At 48.9% G+C, this 21214-nt stretch overlaps 1 protein-coding gene across 1 annotated transcript in view; it reads right to left on the reverse strand.

Annotated features, from left to right (window-relative positions):
• Window positions 1–1284: 1284 nt before the first annotated feature.
• GNAI2 (G protein subunit alpha i2) overlaps window positions 1285–21214 on the reverse strand; it is a 42281-nt gene continuing 22351 nt past the window's right edge. The window contains exons 2-9 of the mRNA XM_075345280.1: window positions 14702–14744; window positions 13587–13728; window positions 10013–10173; window positions 5595–5723; window positions 5103–5232; window positions 3897–4050; window positions 3197–3394; window positions 1285–2784 (exon numbers count right to left, since the gene is read on the reverse strand). Of these exons, the coding sequence (XP_075201395.1) occupies window positions 3204–3394; window positions 3897–4050; window positions 5103–5232; window positions 5595–5723; window positions 10013–10173; window positions 13587–13728; window positions 14702–14744 (950 nt within the window). The 3' untranslated portion in view covers window positions 1285–2784; window positions 3197–3203. The remainder of the gene's footprint in view (window positions 2785–3196; window positions 3395–3896; window positions 4051–5102; window positions 5233–5594; window positions 5724–10012; window positions 10174–13586; window positions 13729–14701; window positions 14745–21214) is intronic.

The following is a 21214-nucleotide window of genomic DNA, read 5'->3' on the forward strand; positions in this document are numbered from 1 at the left end:
AACTTTTGTGAAGCCCCCAGGGGTTCAAAGTGCTCACCAAACATCTAGAAAAATTATTTGAGGCCTCTAGTTTCCAAAATGGGGTCACTTATGGGGGAGCTCCATTGTTTAGGCACCTCAGGGGGTCTTCAAACCCGACATGGCGTCCGCTAATGAGTGCAGCTAATTTTGCGTTCAAAAATTCAAATGGCGCTCCTTCCCTTCCGAGCTCTGCCGTGCGCCCAAACAATTGATTTTTACCACATATGGGGTATCAGCGTACTCAGGAGAACATGCACAATAAATTGTAGGGTGCACTTTCTCTTTTCTCCCTTGTGAAAATGAAAATTTTATGGCTAAAGTAACATTTTTGTGTTAAAAAGTAAAATTTTCATTTTTTCCTTCCACATTGCTTTGGTTCCTGTGAAGCACCTAAAGGGTTAATAATCTTATTGGATGTGGTTTTGAGCAGTGTGAGGGGTGTAGTTTTTAGAATGGGGTCACTTTTGGGTATTTTCTGTCACCTCGGCCTCTCAAAGTCACTTCAAATGTGATGTGGTCCCTAAAAAAATTATTTTGTAAATTTTGTTGGAAAAATGAGAATTTGCTGATGACCTTTGACCCCTTGTAACTTCCTAACGGAAAAAAAATTTGTTTCGAAAATTGCGCTGATGTAAAGTAGACAAGTGGGAAATGTTATTTAGTAACTATTTTGTGTGACATATCTCTCAGATTTATGGGCATAAATTTTCAAAGTTTGAAATTTGCGAAATTTTCAAAATTTTCGCCAAATTTCCTAAATTTTCACAAATAAACGCAAAAAATATCGGCCTAAATTTACCACTGACATGAAGCACAATATGTCACGAAAAAACAATCTCAGAATCGCCAGGATCCGTTGAAGCGTTCCAGAGTTATAACCTGTCAAAGTGACACTGGTCAGAATTGCAAAAAATGGCCCGGTCATTAGGGTGTTTTAGTGGCCGGGGGTGAAGGGGTTAAGGGCATGAAGATCGGGGGCTTGTTTGCTGATGACTGTTATATACACCTGTGTGCAGTGAAACTTTCCTCTGTGGTCTGAGTGTTGGCGTGTGAAGTCTTTGGTTGGGGTGAGTACCTTATTTTTTCTTCCGTTTTACACTATAGTTCTGAAAAAAAGCTATAAAGTGAATTAAAAAAAACATACCCCTGAAGGATCTGGAGGTCACGACAGCGGCGACCGTAAATCAAGAGTCCGGAAACCCTGAACTGTCACCTGAGCTGTGAGGGCACGACAGCCTGGACCGTAAATGAAGAGTCTGGGAACAGTTTCTACATTTTATTATTTAAAACTTTGTGAACAATTTCAGAGAAAAAAAACAAACTATTAAAAGACAGTTTAGTAGGGAAGCGGCAGGAATAAGTAATATACATCGCACTCGGTGTAAGGAACGACCGGCCATACATCAGTGATGGAGGCCACAAAACAGCACAACCGTTTAGTGGACACTATGCGGAGGATCCACGGACCTCACACCTCAACGGCTGCAATTGTCCACTGAACCGACGAGCCGTACGACGGTGCATCACGAGGGGACGTAGCTTTTGGTCCAAGTCTCATTAGTCACTTTCACCCCTCTGTTATGAGCCGCGGGGCCCACACGACCAAAGGAAAATAAATTAAGCTCAGGGAGGGTCTCCCATCTGATTAACCTCCTCATTGTCAGACTGGCCAGATACCATGATCCTGACCAATGAAGAGCTGAACCAGATGCCACTGGCCCGGAGATTGGGTCTGACGAAGGGGGTTCAGGTCTGGAAACGTGGGGAGGGAAAAGCAGGGTGTGGTGGGATTTCATTACAGCAAAGAATGCAAGATAAGGTGGAGGGGAGGGAAACCTCAAGATGGAGGCAGCTCTTATAATCTCCTGTTATGTGCTGAGCTACAGTTATAATATTAAGATACAACATAAAATATTAAAAAAATAAAAACCACACAGAACAGCTGAAGGCACAAAAGCTACAGATAATGATCTCCAAGGGCCCAAACACCAGCACCCCCGCGGGCGGAGGAGCGATGCTGCCGGCCCCACGTCTACAGCCTAGATTCTCTTACTTTTCTCTATTACACCCTTTTTCTTACAGGAATGCGAGTTTTGGCGGACAGGGTGAACCACCATTGATGAGGTGCGGCGCACACACAGTAACGAGCGGGGAGGGGAGACCACAGATTGGATGTTGCTCCTGATCCCCGTCAGGTAAGGAAATGATGATACAAGAATAAAAAAGGCAAAAAAAAAAATCTGCAAACCAGGAATCTGCGCAGGTTTAACCCACCCTTGGTCAAGGATGAGTTAAAGCTGCGGGCACTGCATGGTTCTGCACTTATGGCCGCCGTGTGCTTCCCCTTGCAATCAAGGAGTTAATAGTTGTCATGAAACCGTTACATGCACATATAACGCCCTGCAGCCGAGGACGAAAGTAATGAAGTCCGAGGCAATCCAGGAATAAGGCTGTGGGAAATTCAACCCCCTGCACCAAATCTGCCGCTCCGGGACACAGGCTGTGCTATTAACATATGCAAAAATAAAAAATGGCCACTGGTACAGGAGGCAGAAGGGGGGGAATGCAGGCAAAAGGGTTAATAATCCAATGCGGCCAAGATGGCAAAGCTCAGCCTTTCATAGAGTGCTGCTCCCCGCAGCAGACTCCATCCAGCAGAGGAAAGGTTAATTACAAAATGAGACACTCGGGATAAAAACTGTAAAATCCAGAGGAGGCGGCAAATATGTGCTCCCCCGTGTCCTGCTGACGTCACCACCGGCCCTGCAAGAAGAAGCGCAAGATGCAATCAGCCACCTGTAGAGGAGGAACAACCACCATCAGCCGAACACATAGGGATACAATAGGCCGGGCCACAACACCGGAGGAGGCACCGGCCGTCACATTTATTGAGGGGTTTCTTGCACCTCACTACACAGTTTTGACAATGAAGGGGCTTAATATTTGTCAAAATTCTGATGTAAAGTCATCCAATCAGGAGGAGGCATAAGATGCGCCAAATGCATCACTGCGAATGGCACTGAGAATTGTGGCGCATATTCTGCTCTCACCTGTACATAAGACCATAACAACCTCCCCAGTGTATAATACACGCGCACACATCACTTGCCGACTAGGGTGTATAAATCACAGAATATATTGGCCTTGGAACCAATGTAACCAGTAAGACCCTCACCCAGAGCTTAGAAAAGACCACAATCTTTCAGGTTATTCTTGATGATCACATCCGTCACCGCGTCAAACACAAACTGGACGTTTTTGGTGTCGGTGGCACAGGTGAAGTGCGTATAGATCTCCTTGGTGTCACGTCTCTTGTTCAGGTCCTCAAACTTGCTCTGGATGTAGCTGGCGGCTTCATCGTACTGGTTCGCTCCTGTGGGGAGACACGGACATTATGGGGAGGTAATGATAGAAGGGGACAGCGAAAGACAGTGATCCCCCAAACACTAATATGAACAAGCCCTGTGCTAGGTGCAGATTGTGTTAGTGTTAGGTGCCACATGTTATAACCTTTACTAGAGAACAAGGCTTTAATGTCATCACAGAGGGGGTGTCCCAGCTCACAACCCCCTTTATGGGCCTTAAATATACTCTCCAGGACCTGCTCCAACAGCAGAATGTTTGACAATTGTAACCAGCTCTGATGTGGGGATCCCTCAATAGTTTCCCTCCCATTATAACCAAATTCTCAAGAGGATGGGTCCCTGTAAACCAAGTCTGGGTGTCAAAGAGAATAAAAAGGAAAACAACGGGGGAAAAAAGATGAGTGTGATATCACAGTGGCACAGGACGTGGCACAGACAATGGAGGAAAGAAACAGGTTAGGAGGTGGCACTGATCGGGGATTGAGGTGCAGCAGTCAGGCGTCATCTCACCTGTGTATTCTGGGAAGCAGATAGTGAGCGGACTGTGGATGATCTTCTCCTCAAACAGATCCTTCTTATTGAGGAAGAGGATGATGGATGTCTCTGTGAACCATTTATTGTTACAGATGCTGTCAAAGAGTTTCATGCTTTCATGCATTCGGTTCTGCAGACAAGAGAAAAGATATCACAGATACACAATGGGGCATGAAGACGTGTGCTCCAGATGACATCACAGATACACAGCTGAGTGTGAAGACCTGTGCCCCGGGTGACATCACAGATACACAGCTGAGTGTGAAGACCTGTGCCCCGGGTGACATCACAGATACACAGCTGAGTGTGAAGACGTGTGCCCCGGGTGACATCACAGATACACAGCTGAGTGTGAAGACGTGTGCCCCGGGTGACATCACAGATACACAGCTGAGTGTGAAGACCTGTGCCCCGGGTGACATCACAGATACACAGCTAAGTGTGAAGACGTGTGCTCTGAGTGACATCACAGATACACAGTGGAGCGTGAAGACGTGTGCTCTGAGTGACATCACAGATACACAGTGGAGCGTGAAGATGTGTGCCCCGGTGACATCACAGATACACAGCTGAGTGTGAAGACGTGTGCTCTGAGTGACATCACAGATACACAGTGGAGCGTGAAGATGTGTGCTCTGAGTGACATAACAGATACACAGTGGAGCGTGAAGATGTGTGCTCTGAGTGACATAACAGATACACAGTGGAGCGTGAAGATGTGTGCCCCGGTGACATCACAGATACACAGCTGAGTGTGAAGACCTGTGCCCCAGGTGACATCACAGATACACAGCTGAGTGTGAAGACGTGTGCTCTGAGTGACATCACAGATACACAGTGGAGCGTGAAGATGTGTGCTCTGAGTGACATCACAGATACAGTGAGGTGTAAAGACGTGTGCTCTGGATGACATCACAGACAGTGGGAACATGAACACGTGTGCTCGGCATGACGTCACAACATCACAACAGGCACGTGACCTCACAGAGACAGCGGGAAGGTGAAGACGTGCTCCAGGTGACATAACAGGCACATATGAGCGGGAGATGGCTGCTTTCCAGCCATGGACACAACAGTAATGGCTGCCAGGATTTCATCTATTTCACTGTGCAGCCAGGGCTTGGATCTGTGTATTAGACGATACAATCCTGGGTCAGCACAGGTGATCACAGCGTTACTCACCATCTCCTCGTCTTCTGCCAGGACGAGGTCATAAGCACTGAGAGCGACACAGAAGATGATGGCCGTCACCCCCTCAAAGCAGTGAATCCACTTCTTTCTCTCAGACCGCTGTCCCCCGACATCAAACATTCTGCAGTAAAAGGAAGTTAAGAAACGTCTGAGAATCTGCTTCCTGAACTCGCTATCTTGGGTTGTGTCATTTCCATCTTGGACTGCGACATACAGTGTGATCGCAGACACTAAACAGAAGCCAAGCAGCACAGGCTGCTCCAATTGGGAAATTAAACTGTAGGCCGCAGTTACACAGTGACCACCAGGTGGCAGTCATTGTCACAGATGCAATTTTTATAGATGGATTATTTTTTTCTCTCTGTAGATATGGAGTAACGGATTAGTGGCAGCAGTAAACGCTATCTGGAACGAATCGCAGTGCGGGAGGAGACGCTGGGGCAGGACGGGCCACTGTCATGTGATCACCCGTCATATACGCACTTGAAGTGGAGATCTTTGAAGGTGAAATGCGTCTCCACAATCCCGGTGGTCTTCACTCTCGTCCTCAGCACGTCCTGCTGCGTGGGAACGTAGTCGGACCGGGCGATCCGCTCCAGATCATTCAGGTAACTGCGGAGAAAATTAAACAAAGCTGAAAGCCCTGGAATCTGCTGATTCAGCAATGTGAAGTGGACTCTCGCAATCCTCATGGTGGGATTTTATCACTTCTATAACTATATTTTACCCTCCCAACTCATTATCCCAGCAGTAAACAAGCTGTTAATTAATTAATTACACAGACTATCGCTAACACGCGGGCGCACAGCGCTGCGCCAAGTCTCAACTTGTTGCTTGCTCCCGGTGGGGATGACAGCACTTCCGAGCAATGACTCCCGGGGGAGACCCTCACTTACCACCCCGCTAATTAATATTGATTTGACCTCGTTAACGGCTCTAATGAGCCACTTACACAGCTGCCACAAAACCCAGAAATTCGGTTCATTATGGAGGACAGATACTTAGCAAGTTAAACCCCGAGGGGCCAAGCTGCAAACAAGACCCAGGGGACCTGCTGCAGAGCAAACACTTCATCCTGCTCCTTCTTGACGATAGCGGGTGTTGCGCAATGCCGCCCGTTATTAGCTGCCATGTTGTCATCCTATGACTTCGCAGATCGTATCCTAGGGTCTTGCAGATGGCCAGCACACTGTTAATGAGAATGCAGCCCCTCCCTCTGCTAGAGAGGAGAGGAGAGGAGAGGGTGCACAAACTTTGCATTTTTTTTTCTTCACAAGTTTCTATTTTGGAACTCTCGGCAGCCAGAAAACACGTCAGGATCCCCTTTCATGGAACTGCCAGGCCCAGCTCCTCATGTAAATCCTGCTTTACATAGCTATCATTTGCCTTTAACCACTTAATTGCTGGAGGGAAAACCACATTACGTCAGGACTGAAAGATGAAAACGTGTAAGGGAGAGACAGCAAAAAAAACAATTAGATTTAAAGGGCCGGCGCAGAGCTCTCTAAATGTAGACCCTTCACTGTAGAATGCAAAGATCTGGACTTTGTGTGACAATTACTCAGTCTTTAAAAGGAAACTGTCACCAGATTTGGCCCCTATAAGCTGCGACCACCACCACTGAGCTCTTATATACAGCATTCCAGAATACTGTATATAAGGGGCCAAGGCCGCGCTGTTTAATGTAAAAGACACGGTTATAATACTCACCTAGGGGGGGAGTGGGCCGGTCCGATGGTGGTCTCCTCTCCAGTCTGGCGTCTCCTCTCTTCTGCAATCTCCGCTCTCCTGCTATCCAGCCCAGGCCTCCATTTCGCTCCTGCGCTACTGAGGGCAGATCACAGTATATGTAATGCGCAGGATTGAGGAAAGGTTAAAGACCACCCGCGCATGCGCACTACAATACTTTCATCTGCCCTGAGCAGTGTAGAGAGAAGCGCTCCTGCGCAGGACCGCAATGCTAGCTACTGTGCATGACGTAGAACGCATCATGCACACTGGCCTCAGAGGAAAAAGGATGGCGATTGCCGCAAAGGCGCCAGATCGCAGAGAGGAGGCGCCGGACCAGAGAGCAGCGGCACCCATCAGACTGGACCGCTCCCCTAGGTGAGTATTATAAAAGTGTTTTTTATGTTATACAGCGCTCTTATATACAGTATTCTGGAATGCTGTATACAAGAGCTCAGTGGTTGTGGTCGCAGCTTATAGGGGCCAAATGTGGTGACAAGTTCCCTTTAAGATCTCTGCTTGCAGGCAGTGAACTCTTGTTTCTTGGTTCTGTTTGCACAGCTGCTGGGCCTGTTACAATATATAAGACGCAGTGCTCAGCTGGCACAGTATAAAACAAAGATGGAGCCATATTTACAGCGGGCCAGATGAGGGCTGGAGTCGTCGTATTCGGTCACATTTGCAAAAACGGTTCAGCCATTTTCTTGTTCTTGGAAAGCTGAGTGACAGCCAAAAGCTCTGCCATAAAAGCAGTCACCTGACCGGCCCAGATCCTGCTCGGATATACGGTGATGCGTCTCCTACTGCGGTGTTACCGTGTACAGAAAGCTGGGTGATCTGTCCTGGTGGACTTGTGACTGTCACCCAGCTTTCATAGCTAGAGGGAAACAATTCTGTCTTTCTTGGGCGATAATTAGCCCCGGATCATCATCCCAGACTATTAGGACACGTGCGCGGCTGCCTCAGCAGGAAAGGGTTAATCCTGCCGGTGCCAACACCCAGAAACTTACCGGGATGATTTGCCTCTTGGAACATATTACATGCAAATAGGTTTTCCGATACGTCAAACTCCGCCCCCCGACACCCCCCTCCGCACATTCACCTGCAAAGTCTAAAAATAACGCCTAGACGAAACCGCAAATCACGAAAAAAATTAATATGAGCCCGGTCCTCAGCGGAGAATGTAGGATCATTAGCTTAACTGAACTACAACCTCCAGCATCCCAGAGCCACAATCACTACTACTGCCCCCATCTACAGCCAGGATCACACAACACATGGAGAGCCCACCAGAAACTGTCCGCATTATCCAGAGCAATCAGAAGCCATGCAAAACGAGGTAACCAACGTCCTACTCAGATCTCGCACAATGAATCCCGACCGGCTGAACTGCCAACAGACGAGGGACGAGATGTACGACCACAGGACGACCGGAGAGTGGAGGCAAACTCATGGATGACAAAATCTTAGGCCGAGGGTCACAATTGCGACTCAATCCTCTCGCGGATGACTCGTATCACCCAGCATGGCCCGCCGCTCTACGGACAGGAGGGTGCAGCTGCACAGAAATACATGCAGCAGCAAACTCCAGTCCGGAGAGAGGAAGGCCATGCCAGGTGATGTGACTCAATCCTCTCTCGAGTCACTCACCAGTGTGACTCCGGTCTTAATAGAAGTCTGAACCCCCAAAATTCTCAGATGCCGTCCAGTCCGTTGGGAATATTAAGAATTCTGCAACTTTCTAACAGAGTTTGGCCACGATTCATCGATTTTACACCAAGACGGCAGCGGTGGTGGAGCGGGGTCACAGGAGGCAGGGGTGGAGTAGGGTGATGCTGCGGGCACTGCATGGCAGGAGGAGCATCCGGAAGCTGTTGGTAGTGGGGGCTTCATAGAAATGGCACCCGGAGGTGGCGCTTGCTGATGGAGCTCTTGGCTCAATGACAAGCAGAGATCTCATCTGCGCTCGCGCCACCTCCAGGTTCCATTTTCCTTGAGTCCACTGCAGGGAATCCGTGCATGTGCAGATGAGAACTTGAGCCGCGAGCTCCATGTGTGCACGCGCTGACTCCGGGCGCCATTATTTGACGCCCGCACCGCCGATAGCAGCCCTTCCTTCACTGCCAGCAGCACAGCACCCAGCCCACAGCATCTCCCCTGCCTCCTGTAACCCCCTCCCCACCACCCCCCGTAAGCTACATTCGGATAAGACGCACCCCTCATTTTCCTCCCAAATTTTTATGTGGAAAAGTGAGCCTTCTAATCCGAAACATACGGTACACAAAAATGTGACTTTTGGCATTTTTACAACATTTCTGGTGGCTTTCTGAAACATGAGTGAAGCTTTGTGTGGTGAAGGGCACAGCTGAGCACAGACAATAAATTTGTCAGATATGCCACAAGTGCACGGCAGCTCCTGACTGGCGCAGGTCTGGCCCTGGCACACGGCAGCTCCTGACTGGCGCAGGTCTGGCCCTGGCACACGGCAGCTCCTGACTGGCGCAGGTCTGGCCCTGGCACACGGCAGCTCCTGACTGGCGCAGGTCTGGCCCTGGCACACGGCAGCTCCTGACTGGCGCAGGTCTGGCCCTGGCACACGGCAGCTCCTGACTGGCGCAGGTCTGGCCCTGGCACACGGCAGCTCCTGACTGGCGCAGGTCTGGCCCTGGCACACGGCAGCTCCTGACTGGCGCAGGTCTGGCCCTGGCACACGGCAGCTCCTGACTGGCGCAGGTCTGGCCCTGGCACACGGCAGCTCCTGACTGGCGCAGGTCTGGCCCTGGCACACGGCAGCTCCTGACTGGCGCAGGTCTGGCCCTGGCACACGGCAGCTCCTGACTGGCGCAGGTCTGGCCCTGGCACACGGCAGCTCCTGACTGGTGCAGGTCTGGCCCTGGCACACGGCAGCTCCTGACTGGCGCAGGTCTGGGCCTGGCACACGGCAGCTCCTGACTGGCGCAGGTCTGGCTTCTGACACAGCTGGCTCAACACAGCTAAAAGGGTCACCAAAGTTAAGAGGCACTTGCTCCTCAATGAATTTGGCGCACCTCACTCAGTGATCCCCAACAGTCTTGAGGAATCAGGACCTTTTGTTTCTATTCCTCACCATTTCCAAGATCTCTGCTTGCTGTCATGAATGGAACATTTGTTTGCATCCACCTGACAACACTTACTAGGCAGCGGAGTCGTTCAGCTGGTACTCGCGGGAGCGGTTGAAGCAGGCCTGCACCCCTTGATCTGCCCACAGTCTGCGGATCACTCCCGCCAGGTCGTCCGGCATTATCCCCTGCTCCTCCGCTGTGCACGACAATGCAAAGAGCTGCCGGGCGTCATCCTGTGAACGGAGAGGAGACAAAAGAGTCAAGACATGAACGGGTGACTGCTGCCAACAATGAACCCACATGCTAATACAGGGTCCGCCTGCTGGAGACGGGGGGAGTAAGACACCAGTGACAGAAGTAGTAATCTGGGCCTGATTTGGCCAAGTGTTCGTTCATGGGGAGAGGGGAATAAACTGCCAACAGAAGCCAATGGCGGCTTATTTCCCAGGAGGATAAGAGTCAGCATTCAGCACCCGATCCTTCCTGACATAAGCCAAACATCACAGCCTGGCTAGGTGACCTACGTAGATCTAATGTACATGGTGGCTTTAGCTACATAGGAATGCAATGTAATCAGCATGCACAGGCTGCGAGAGCTCAGAGGCCCAACCGAAAGTGCACATCCCCAGAAAACACAGTCCTGCACCTTCTGTGATGGCTCCTCAGTTGGACATGTCACCATGGGGGCCGCACTCAGGTGGAGACACCAATTCAGCCAAGATTAATAATGAAGGCCTCGTCCAGCGGTGAAGATGGCGCAGCGACGTGCGACTCTTCGCCATTCGCTGTATGGGCCGATACCATTGCGTGCAGTGAAGGTACCCGCAGGGTCACAGCTTTCCCCCCGTCTCCTCACGGCTGTGAGTGGTTTATGTATCATGGAGATAATTAGTAGGAGGAGGCGCAGTCACCGGGGACAGGGTAATCTAATTAGGAGTGGGTCCTGGGAGTCTGTGCCCTGGTAAAGCCGTGTCCTCATTATTCTCTGCACTGCGGCGCGCTGGGTTTGTGGCTGTCATGATAACTGTTCTTTCCCATTGTGATTTTTAACTCTTTTCTGCCCGACACTAGGAAGCTCAAGGCTCATTATCAATAGACACTCCGGTTGTCCCAGCCGATAATATGAGGACTGGATAATTCAGGGCACTTAACAGTTTTATACCATTGAAAATCCCAGCATGGATCATCAGTGCAGAGAAGGATTATACCTCTGTCCTTTTATCTAATACTAGCTGTACTACCCGGCTTCGCCCGGGTTAATAACTGCTGTTAACAAAATAGAATGTATTAACAAAAATGTATTCTGCACACAAAAACCACAGAACAGATAGAAATGTAATTATAATGTCTGTCTCCCCCTCTGTATATATCTCTGACTCCGTCTCGCTCCCTGCCCGTCTCGCTCCCTGCCCGTCTCGCTCCCTGCCCGTCTCGCTCCCTGCCCGTCTCGCTCCCTGCCCGTCTCGCTCCCTGCCCGTCTCGCTCCCTGCCCGTCTCGCTCCCTGCCCGTCTCGCTCCCTGCCCGTCTCGTTCCCTGTCCGTCTCGTTCCCCGTCTCTTTGTGCCTGTGCCTGTCTCTTTGTGCCTGTGCCTGTCTCTTTGTGCCTGTGCCTGTCTCTTTGTGCCTGTGCCTGTCTCTTTGTGCCTGTGCCTGTCTCTTTGTGCCTGTGCCTGTCTCTTTGTGCCTGTCTCTTTGTGCCTGTGCCTGTCTCTTTGTGCCTGTCTCTTTGTGCCTGTGTCTGTCTCTTTGTGCCTGTGTCTGTCTCTTTGTGCCTGTGTCTGTCTCTTTGTGCCTGTGTCTGTCTCTTTGTGCCTGTGTCTGTCTCTTTGTGCCTGTGTCTGTCTCTTTGTGCCTGTGTCTGTCTCTTTGTGCCTGTGTCTGTCTCTTTGTGCCTGTGTCTGTCTCTTTCCCTGCGTGCCTCTTTCCCTGCGTGCCTCTTTCCCTGCGTGCCTCTTTCCCTGCGTGCCTCTTTCCCTGCGTGCCTCTTTCCCTGCGTGCCTCTTTCCCTGCGTGCCTCTTTCCCTGCGTGCCTCTTTCCCTGCGTGCCTCTTTCCCTGCGTGCCTCTTTCCCTGCGTGCCTCTTTCCCTGCGTGCCTCTTTCCCTGCGTGCCTCTTTCCCTGCGTGCCTCTTTCCCTGCGTGCCTCTTTCCCTGCGTGCCTCTTTCCCTGCGTGCCTCTTTCCCTGCGTGCCTCTTTCCCTGCGTGCCTCTTTCCCTGCGTGCCTCTTTCCCTGCGTGCCTCTTTCCCTGCGTGCCTCTTTCCCTGCGTGCCTCTTTCCCTGCGTGCCTCTTTCCCTGCGTGCCTCTTTCCCTGCGTGCCTCTTTCCCTGCGTGCCTCTTTCCCTGCGTGCCTCTTTCCCTGCGTGCCTCTTTCCCTGCGTGCCTCTTTCCCTGCGTGCCTCTTTCCCTGCGTGCCTCTTTCCCTGCGTGCCTCTTTCCCTGCGTGCCTCTTTCCCTGCGTGCCTCTTTCCCTGCGTGCCTCTTTCCCTGCGTGCCTCTTTCCCTGCGTGCCTCTTTCCCTGCGTGCCTCTTTCCCTGCGTGCCTCTTTCCCTGCGTGCCTCTTTCCCTGCGTGCCTCTTTCCCTGCGTGCCTCTTTCCCTGCGTGCCTCTTTCCCTGCGTGCCTCTTTCCCTGCGTGCCTCTTTCCCTGCGTGCCTCTTTCCCTGCGTGCCTCTTTCCCTGCGTGCCTCTTTCCCTGCGTGCCTCTTTCCCTGCGTGCCTCTTTCCCTGCGTGCCTCTTTCCCTGCGTGCCTCTTTCCCTGCGTGCCTCTTTCCCTGCGTGCCTCTTTCCCTGCGTGCCTCTTTCCCTGCGTGCCTCTTTCCCTGCGTGCCTCTTTCCCTGCGTGCCTCTTTCCCTGCGTGCCTCTTTCCCTGCGTGCCTCTTTCCCTGCGTGCCTCTTTCCCTGCGTGCCTCTTTCCCTGCGTGCCTCTTTCCCTGCGTGCCTCTTTCCCTGCGTGCCTGTCTCTTTGTGCTGCCTCTTTCCCTGCGTGCCTGTCTCTTTGTGCCTGTCTCTTTGTGCCTGTCTCTTTGTGCCTGTCTCTTTGTGCCTGTCTCTTTGTGCCTGTCTCTTTGTGCCTGTCTCTTTGTGCCTGTCTCTTTGTGCCTGTCTCTTTGTGCCTGTCTCTTTGTGCCTGTGTCTGCCTCTTTCCCTGTCTGTGTCTGCCTCTTTCCCTGTCTGTGTCTGCCTCTTGCCCTTGCTGCATTGTGACACGCCAACATTACATATAAGGGCGTGGCTGCGTATTCTTCTGAAGTTCTGGCTGCACTGTGGCTCCCAGCTCCATTCGCTTTAATGGAGGCAGGTTTTTTGGCGAATAACTGTAAAGAGCAGGGTTAAAAATTTCCCCACAAAATATAGCCTATGACGCTCTCGGGGTCCAGAAGTGTGAGTGTGCAAGATTTTGTGGCTGTAGTTGCGACGGTGCGGATGCTAATCCCGGACATACACATACACACACATACACACACATTCAGCTTTATATATTAGATGGTGGCAGGGTTCCAGCCCAATAGGGTCCACGGGCCGTAAGGTCCCACGTGAGCCTCGAGTTTTCACTTCTGGTGAAGCACAGGATTGGGATGCCAGAGGCTGCAGGGACAGGACTGATGGCGATTCGAAACATATGGCACACTGGTGGATACTCACCGCCCTGGCTGTGTCTCCAAAGTCTATCTTGAGGTTCCCCATTGCCTTTATTATGGCCATTATGGACTGGATGGTGTTACTGTAAACCACAGCTCGGTACTGCCGGCATTCCTCCTCCGAGTAACCGTCCTCATGGATAATCCTGGAAGATTACACTGCATAAATATACAGAATACAAGGCACCCTGCGAGCCAGACAAGATTATCTGTAACGGCTAATTTAACATCCGACCCCAAATATCTGGTACTATAGGCACCCCGCATCCCAGTACAGATTATCTTGTGCTATAGGCTCCCCACATCCCAGTACAGATTATCTTGTGCTATAGGCTCCCCACATCCCAGTACAGATGATCTGGTACTACAGGCACAATGCATTCCAGTACAGATTATCTGGTACTAGGCCACTTGGTACAAATTATCTGGTACTATAGGCACCCTGCATCCCAGTACAGATTATCTGGTACTATAGGCACCCTGCATCCCGGTACAGATTATCTGGTCCTATAGGCACCCCGGTACGGATTATCTGGTACTATAGGTATCCCGGTACAGATTATCTTGTGCTATAGGCTCCCCCCATCCACATCCCAGTACAGATGATCTGGTACTACAGGTACAATGCATCCCAGTACAGATTATCTGGTACTAGGCCACTTGGTACAAACTATCTGGTACTATAGGCACCCCAGTAGAGATTATCTGGTACTATAGGCACCCCAGTAGAGATTATCTGGTACTATAGGCACCCCAGTAGAGATTATCTGGTACTATAGGCACTCCAGTAGAGATTATCTGGTACTATAGGCACTCTGCATCTCGGTACAGATTATCTGGTACTAGGCACCTCTGTACAGATTATCTGGTACTATAAGAACCCCAAATCCCAGTACAGATTATCTGGTACTAAAAGCACCCCCCATCCTAGTACAGATTATCTGATATTATAGGCAGCCCACTTCCCAGTACAAATCATCTGGTGCATGGCAGTAGTCATCCTGATATTTGGTTCTGACATTAGACCGTCCCTCCACAAAAGCATCAAGAACACAATAAAACCCTCATATCTATGGAAAATTGGAGATACATTTTCAGCGTGGCGGATCGGAGCCTTACTTCATCTGTTTGACGATTGTGCTTTTCCCAGATTCTCCAGCACCTAAAGAAACAAAATGAGACCAGGTTAGAGGAGGATTCACGTGAGGGTGACACTACATGCTGCTCCACCTGCGACTGGCGGAACATTGTACAGATGTGGAACCCACAAAGTACTGGGGGGCAGACGACCATTTTTATATTTGCGGCGTCACCGTCCTTGGTACCTGGATTCTTATATTAGCATTTTTACAGCCATCTCTGCAGTTTCCTTACGAGTACCTGTCACGTGACATCATCCTTATAGTAGTTTTCCTTTCCTGAAGCTTTAAATAATCGTTCAGCCGCATCCAGAGCATGTGTGGGTACAGCGGGCAGCCATGTGTGAAAATATCAAAGCAGCGGAGACCGATATGAGCCGAGACGCAGAGCGAAGGTCTCCTCGTTATCAATGCGCAGAATTAATGAGACTCAGCTGACCGTCCAGAGGAATGTGACTGCGGCCGGGCACTGACCGCCGGGTATGAGACTGGCAGGGATCTGTATGCCATGCCGCTGAGGAGTTAAACCCACAAGATATTAGAAATGTAAAGATCCAGCGATCAGGATCGGGGCGGATAATCAGGGACGCCAGCGGGGGCTTTATTGCTATATCTCGCCGCACACGCACAGTGACAGCTGGCCCGGCCTGATACCAACATGTGTCCCGGGCAGCAGACAAGAAACGCTTTGTTTCTCTGCTGCAGCCCTGGCAGCGATGCCAACTGTCCCCTCACACAGCACCATGGCACCAGTGCACACATGGCCACGTCACCCCGCAGGAGGCAGCCGTTCTCAGCAGCGGGTATCATGGGCGCATTAACCCTGTGAGCACAATGATTAGCAGATAAGAGGTGTTAATCTGATGGTAGCTGAGCTCCTAATCCTCAGGATATTATCTCACCCGACACCTAATAAGTGGATCTCGTCCTCCAGCCATTTAGTGCCATCTTAGCAATGACAAGAAATAATACTTACGAGGTATACATGTATGTGCTTAATTAATGAAATTAATTTTCATGTTCAAAACAACCCGAATCTTAAAGTGACCAGTAATGCGAGGAATCAAGGCCTTGTGACTACACCGATGCACAGAGGCCGAAACTGTGAATCAGATCTCCAGATATAGAAATCCAGATCAAAAAACGCAATTTATTAACACTACTACACCCGCAATCTAGAGGTCAGTAGCTGCATATCTCCAAACTATGTGACAATAGCTTCACATGGTACGGAGATATCTTTCATGTTGGCTCATAACGATTGTTACCCATCACCCACAGTCCGCAATATTGACAGCCGAATCAATAGAGCCACACACCGTGTGCAGAATTATCAGCAGTGAGTACATAGCATACACTGTGTGCAGAATTATCAGCAGTGAGTACATAGCATACACTGTGTGCAGAATGATCAGCAGTGAGTATATAGCATACACTGTGTGAAGAATTATCAGCAGTGAGTATATAGTATACACTGTGTGCAGAATTATCAGCAGTGAATATATAGTATACAGCGTGTCCAGAATTATCAGCAGTGAGTATATAGTATACACCGAGTGCAGAATTATCAGCAGTGAGTATATAGTATACACTGTGTGAAGAATTATCAGCAGTGAGTATATAGTATACACCGAGTGCAGAATTATCAGCAGTGAGTATATAGTATACACTGTGTGAAGAATTATCAGCAGTGAGTATATAGTATACACTGTGTGCAGAATTATCAGCAGTGAGTACATAGCATACACTGTGTGCAGAATTATCAGCAGTGAGTACATAGCATACACTGTGTGAAGAATTATCAGCAGTGAGTATATAGCATACACTGTGTGCAGAATCATCAGCTTTGAGTATATAGCATACACTGTGTGCAGATTCATCAGCAGTGAGTATATAGCATGCACTGTGTGCAGAATTATCAGCAGTGAGTATATAGCATACACTGTGTGCAGAATCATCAGCTTTGAGTATATAGCATACACTGTGTGCAGATTCATCAGCAGTGAGTATATAGCATGCACTGTGTGCAGAATTATCAGCAGTGAGTATATAGCACACAGTGTGCAGAATTATCAGCAGTGAGTATATAGCACACAGTGTGCAGAATTATCAGGCAGTGAGGATTATGACCAGATTGTCATTTTCTGCAAATTTCCCACCTCTGACCAGTATAAAGCTGAATTTTGATTGGATGGAGCAGGTCAGGTGATGCATATTTGTGTAATAAGCGGGTGCAGCCTGAGGATACTATGCCCTTTATCAGGATGTGCAGAATTATTAGGAGTTTGTTCTCTTCAGACAAAATGGACCAAAAAAGGATTTCCCGGAGTCTGAGAAGTCACAGATAGTTACACGTCTTACAGAGGAGGCCGCGCTCCTGACACTGCTCAGATATTGGGGCGATGACACTGCCAGCAAAGGTTTTGTTGTAAACAGTCACCAAGGAGCAAAATACGTGAGAGAAACAAAGACGTCATTAACGGCCAAAGATACGAGAAGAATCAGAAGTGAAGCAACCAGGAAGCCATTGTCCTCCAGTGCCGTCATATTCCAGAACTGCAGCCTCCCTGGAGGCCCAGACGTACAAAGTGTTCAGAGACACGGCTGAGGTGGAGAGGCCGAGCCCGACCACCACTGAGCAAGACACAGAAGTGGACACATCAGGACTGGGGCATCTGAGGACGGATTGTTTTCAGGATTTATGGACTGATGAGATAAAAGGCTTCAAATGGAGCAGATGGATGGGCCGTGGCTGGATCAGCATCGGGCACAGACCTCCAGCTTTTCAGGTGGAAGTTGGACTCAAAATCACATTAGAAACCTCCTACCAGTGTTTAGAAGACACTTTGTGGCGCAGGAAAAAGTCTGCAGCTCTCAGGAAAGCCCACGTTGCTCTCTATAGGATCGAAGTCTCCACTGCTCGGTGCCTGTAAAGGCCTTAAAGGGAACCAACCAGCAGGTTTTTCACCTATAGAGTACAGACACTGCCATACTGGCGTTAGGATGAGGATTCAAATCATATCTTTACTTTAGAGACTTGATGCTTGATTGCTGAAAAATCCTTTATCAAACCTTCAGAAATAATGTCATTGGTGCGGTGGCTCGAGCATCGGGGCAGGACTTTATAGGCCATGTCCTCAGGAATGGTTCCTCCTCCTGGCTTGCCTCTATTTAAATAGTGCATAACCATTGCTATTGTTGGTGGCGCATGCGCATTGCTAGTGTGAAGTGGCTTCAATAAAATGGCGCCGAATCAGCGCTTGCATGTAGCGCGATCCCCGGCTCTATTTTATTGGAGAGGAATATCAGCGGGGGCACATGCGCAGATTGAATTTTTTTCTTTTTTACATCAGCACATGCGCCGCCACTGCTCATAGTTTTCTCCACAGAGTCCTCAGTAAAATAGCGCTAGAGATTGTGTTACGCGCATGCACCAATCCCAGTGCCATTTTATTGAAGAAAACGTCACTAGCAATGCGCCGCCAACATCAGCGGTGGCGGTGCATAATTTAAATAAGAGGAGGCAAGCATGGAGGAGGAGGAGGATTACAGCGGACGCGACCCACAAAGTCCTGCCCCGATGCTCAAACCACTGCACCAATGACGTCATTTCTGAAGGTTTGTTAAAGGATTTTTCAGCAATCGAGCATCAGATCTCTAAAGTGAAGATGTCATTGGAATCAGGATCCTAGCGCCAGTATGGCAGTGCCTGTACTTTATATGTGAAAATCCTGCTGGTCATGCTGGTTCCCTTTAAGGGTATGTGCACATGCTGCAAAAGTTGTCTGCATGAAATCTGCATTCTGGCAGAAAATGCACCGCAAAAAACACTTGCAACACTCCAGATTATCATCATTTACTGATTTTTATATAGATACGAGACACAGGAGTACAGTCCCAGGCACTGTGGATGACGTGGGCATGACACAAACGATGAGAATATGCCTTCATTATTATATCTGCACGCTGGAAGAAGGGATGAGCAGATGGCAAACCTGACCCAACATGGCAACCAAGGAGTGGAAAGCGCTGCAATCACTGAACATGTGCAGCATAGGCTACATTACTGCCGGAGCCCACCCGCCTCTCCCATGGAGAATCTAGCGGATAGCAATGATCAGGATCCCATAGGAGAAAAGGTCACCTTGTGCTGGCTGGTGGGCTCACACAGGTAAGGTCTATACGACAGTAATGCGGCCTATAATTCTGATGTTCAGTGATTGCAGATCTCTTTACACATGACGGCTGCTTCTCTCTGGTGATAGAATACAGCAGCTTGTATCTGTTCACATGTATAGCATTCAGTAAAAGATGGTCAGATCTTTGTTCCTTTGAAAATGGAGGCCGACTACTAGTGCCCTTATAAGCCGCTGCCAAGTACAAGGACCGACCACCATGACAAACACTGCTGCCATCTGCAAACACACTGCCCGGCACTGCCCTATACAGACTGGTCACAACTTGATATACATACAGCCGCCCTGTATTCTGACCGGTCACCACTCTACATACTGTACATTCGGCCGCCCTGTATTTGGATTGGTCACTACTAGAGTTGAGCGAGTACCTATTCGTACTCTCTTTACTCATAACAAATACTGACTAATACTCGTGTATTCTTTCCGAATAGCGTGTGCAATGCAAGCCAATGGGGGAAAACTCGCAATGTAATGAGTAACCCGCACTATTCGCAACTCGTACGAATAGTACAGCATTCGGGTTACTAGTTACTTTGCGAGTTTTCCCCCATTGGCTTGCATTGCACACACTATTTGGAATGAATACACGAGTATTAGACAGTATTTGTTATGAGTAAAGCGAGTACAAATAGTTAGCTACTCACTCAACTCTAGTCACTACTACACTATATATTCAGCCAGCTTGTATTCGGACTGGTCACTACTCTATATATACAGCTGCCACATTCAGACTGGTCACTACTCATATATATATATATATATATAGCTGTACCACATTCAGACTGGTCACTCTTCTATATATATGGCTGCACCGCATTCAGACTGGTCACTCTTCTATATATATATGGCTGCACCGCATTCAGACTGGTCACTCTTCTATATATTTGGCTGCACCGCATTCAGACTGGTCACTCTTCTATATATATGGCTGCACCGCATTCAGACTGGTCACTCTTCTATATATTTGGCTGCATCGCATTCAGACTGGTCACTACTCTATATATATGGCTGCACCGCATTCAGACTGGTCACTACTCTCTATATATGGCTGCACCGCATTCAGAGTGGTCACTCTTCTATATATGGCTGCACCGCATTCAGACTGGTCACTACTCTCTATATATGGCTGCACCGCATTCAGACTGGTCACTACTCTCTATATATGGCTGCACCGCATTCAGAGTGGTCACTCTTCTATATATGGCTGCACCGCATTCAGACTGGTCACTACTCTCTATATATGGCTGCAGCGCATTCAGACAGGTCACTACTCTATATATATATATATATATATATATATATATATATATATATATATATGGCTGCACCGCATTCAGACTGGTCACTACTCTCTATATATGGCTGCAGCGCATTCAGACAGGTCACTACTCTATATATATATATATATATATGGCTGCACCGCATTCAGACTGGTCACTACTCTATATATATATATGGCTGCACCGCATTCAGACTGGTCACTACTCTATATATATATGGCTGCACCGCATTCAGACTGGCCACTCTTCTATATATATGGCTGCACCGCATTCAGACTGGCCACTCTTCTATATATATGGCTGCACCGCATTCAGACTGGTCACTCTTCTATATATTTGGCTGCACCGCATTCAGACTGGTCACTCTTCTATATATTTGGCTGCACCGCATTCAGACTGGTCACTACTCTATATATATGGCTGCACCGCATTCAGACTGGTCACTCTTCTATATATATGGCTGCACCGCATTCAGACTGGTCACTACTCTATATATATGGCTGCACCACATTCAGACTCGTCACTACCCTATATATACAGCTGCACTGCATTCGGACTAGTCACAAACATATATACATATATATATATATATATATATATATATATATATATAATCTATATCTCTCTATATACAGTACAAACCAAAAGTTTGGACACACCTCATTTCTAGAACAACTGTTAAGAGGAGACTTTGTGCAGCAGGCCTTCATGGCAAAATAGCTGCTAGGAAACCCCTGCTAAGGACAGGCAACAAGCAGAAGAGACTTGTTTGGGCTAAAGAACACAAGGAATGGACATTAGACCAGTGGAAATCTGTGCTTTGGTCTGATGAGTCCAAATTTGAGATCTTTGGATCCAACCACCGTGTCTTTGTAGAAAAGGTGAACGGATGGACTCTACATGGCTGGTTCCCACCGTGAAGCATGGAGGAGGAGGTGTGATGGTGTGGGGGGCTTTGCTGGTGACACTGTTGGGGATTTATTCAAAATTGAAGGCATACTGAACCAGCATGGC

The sequence above is a fragment of the Anomaloglossus baeobatrachus genome, chromosome 4 (genome assembly GCF_048569485.1).
Source record: "Anomaloglossus baeobatrachus isolate aAnoBae1 chromosome 4, aAnoBae1.hap1, whole genome shotgun sequence".
NCBI lineage: Eukaryota > Metazoa > Chordata > Amphibia > Anura > Aromobatidae > Anomaloglossus > Anomaloglossus baeobatrachus.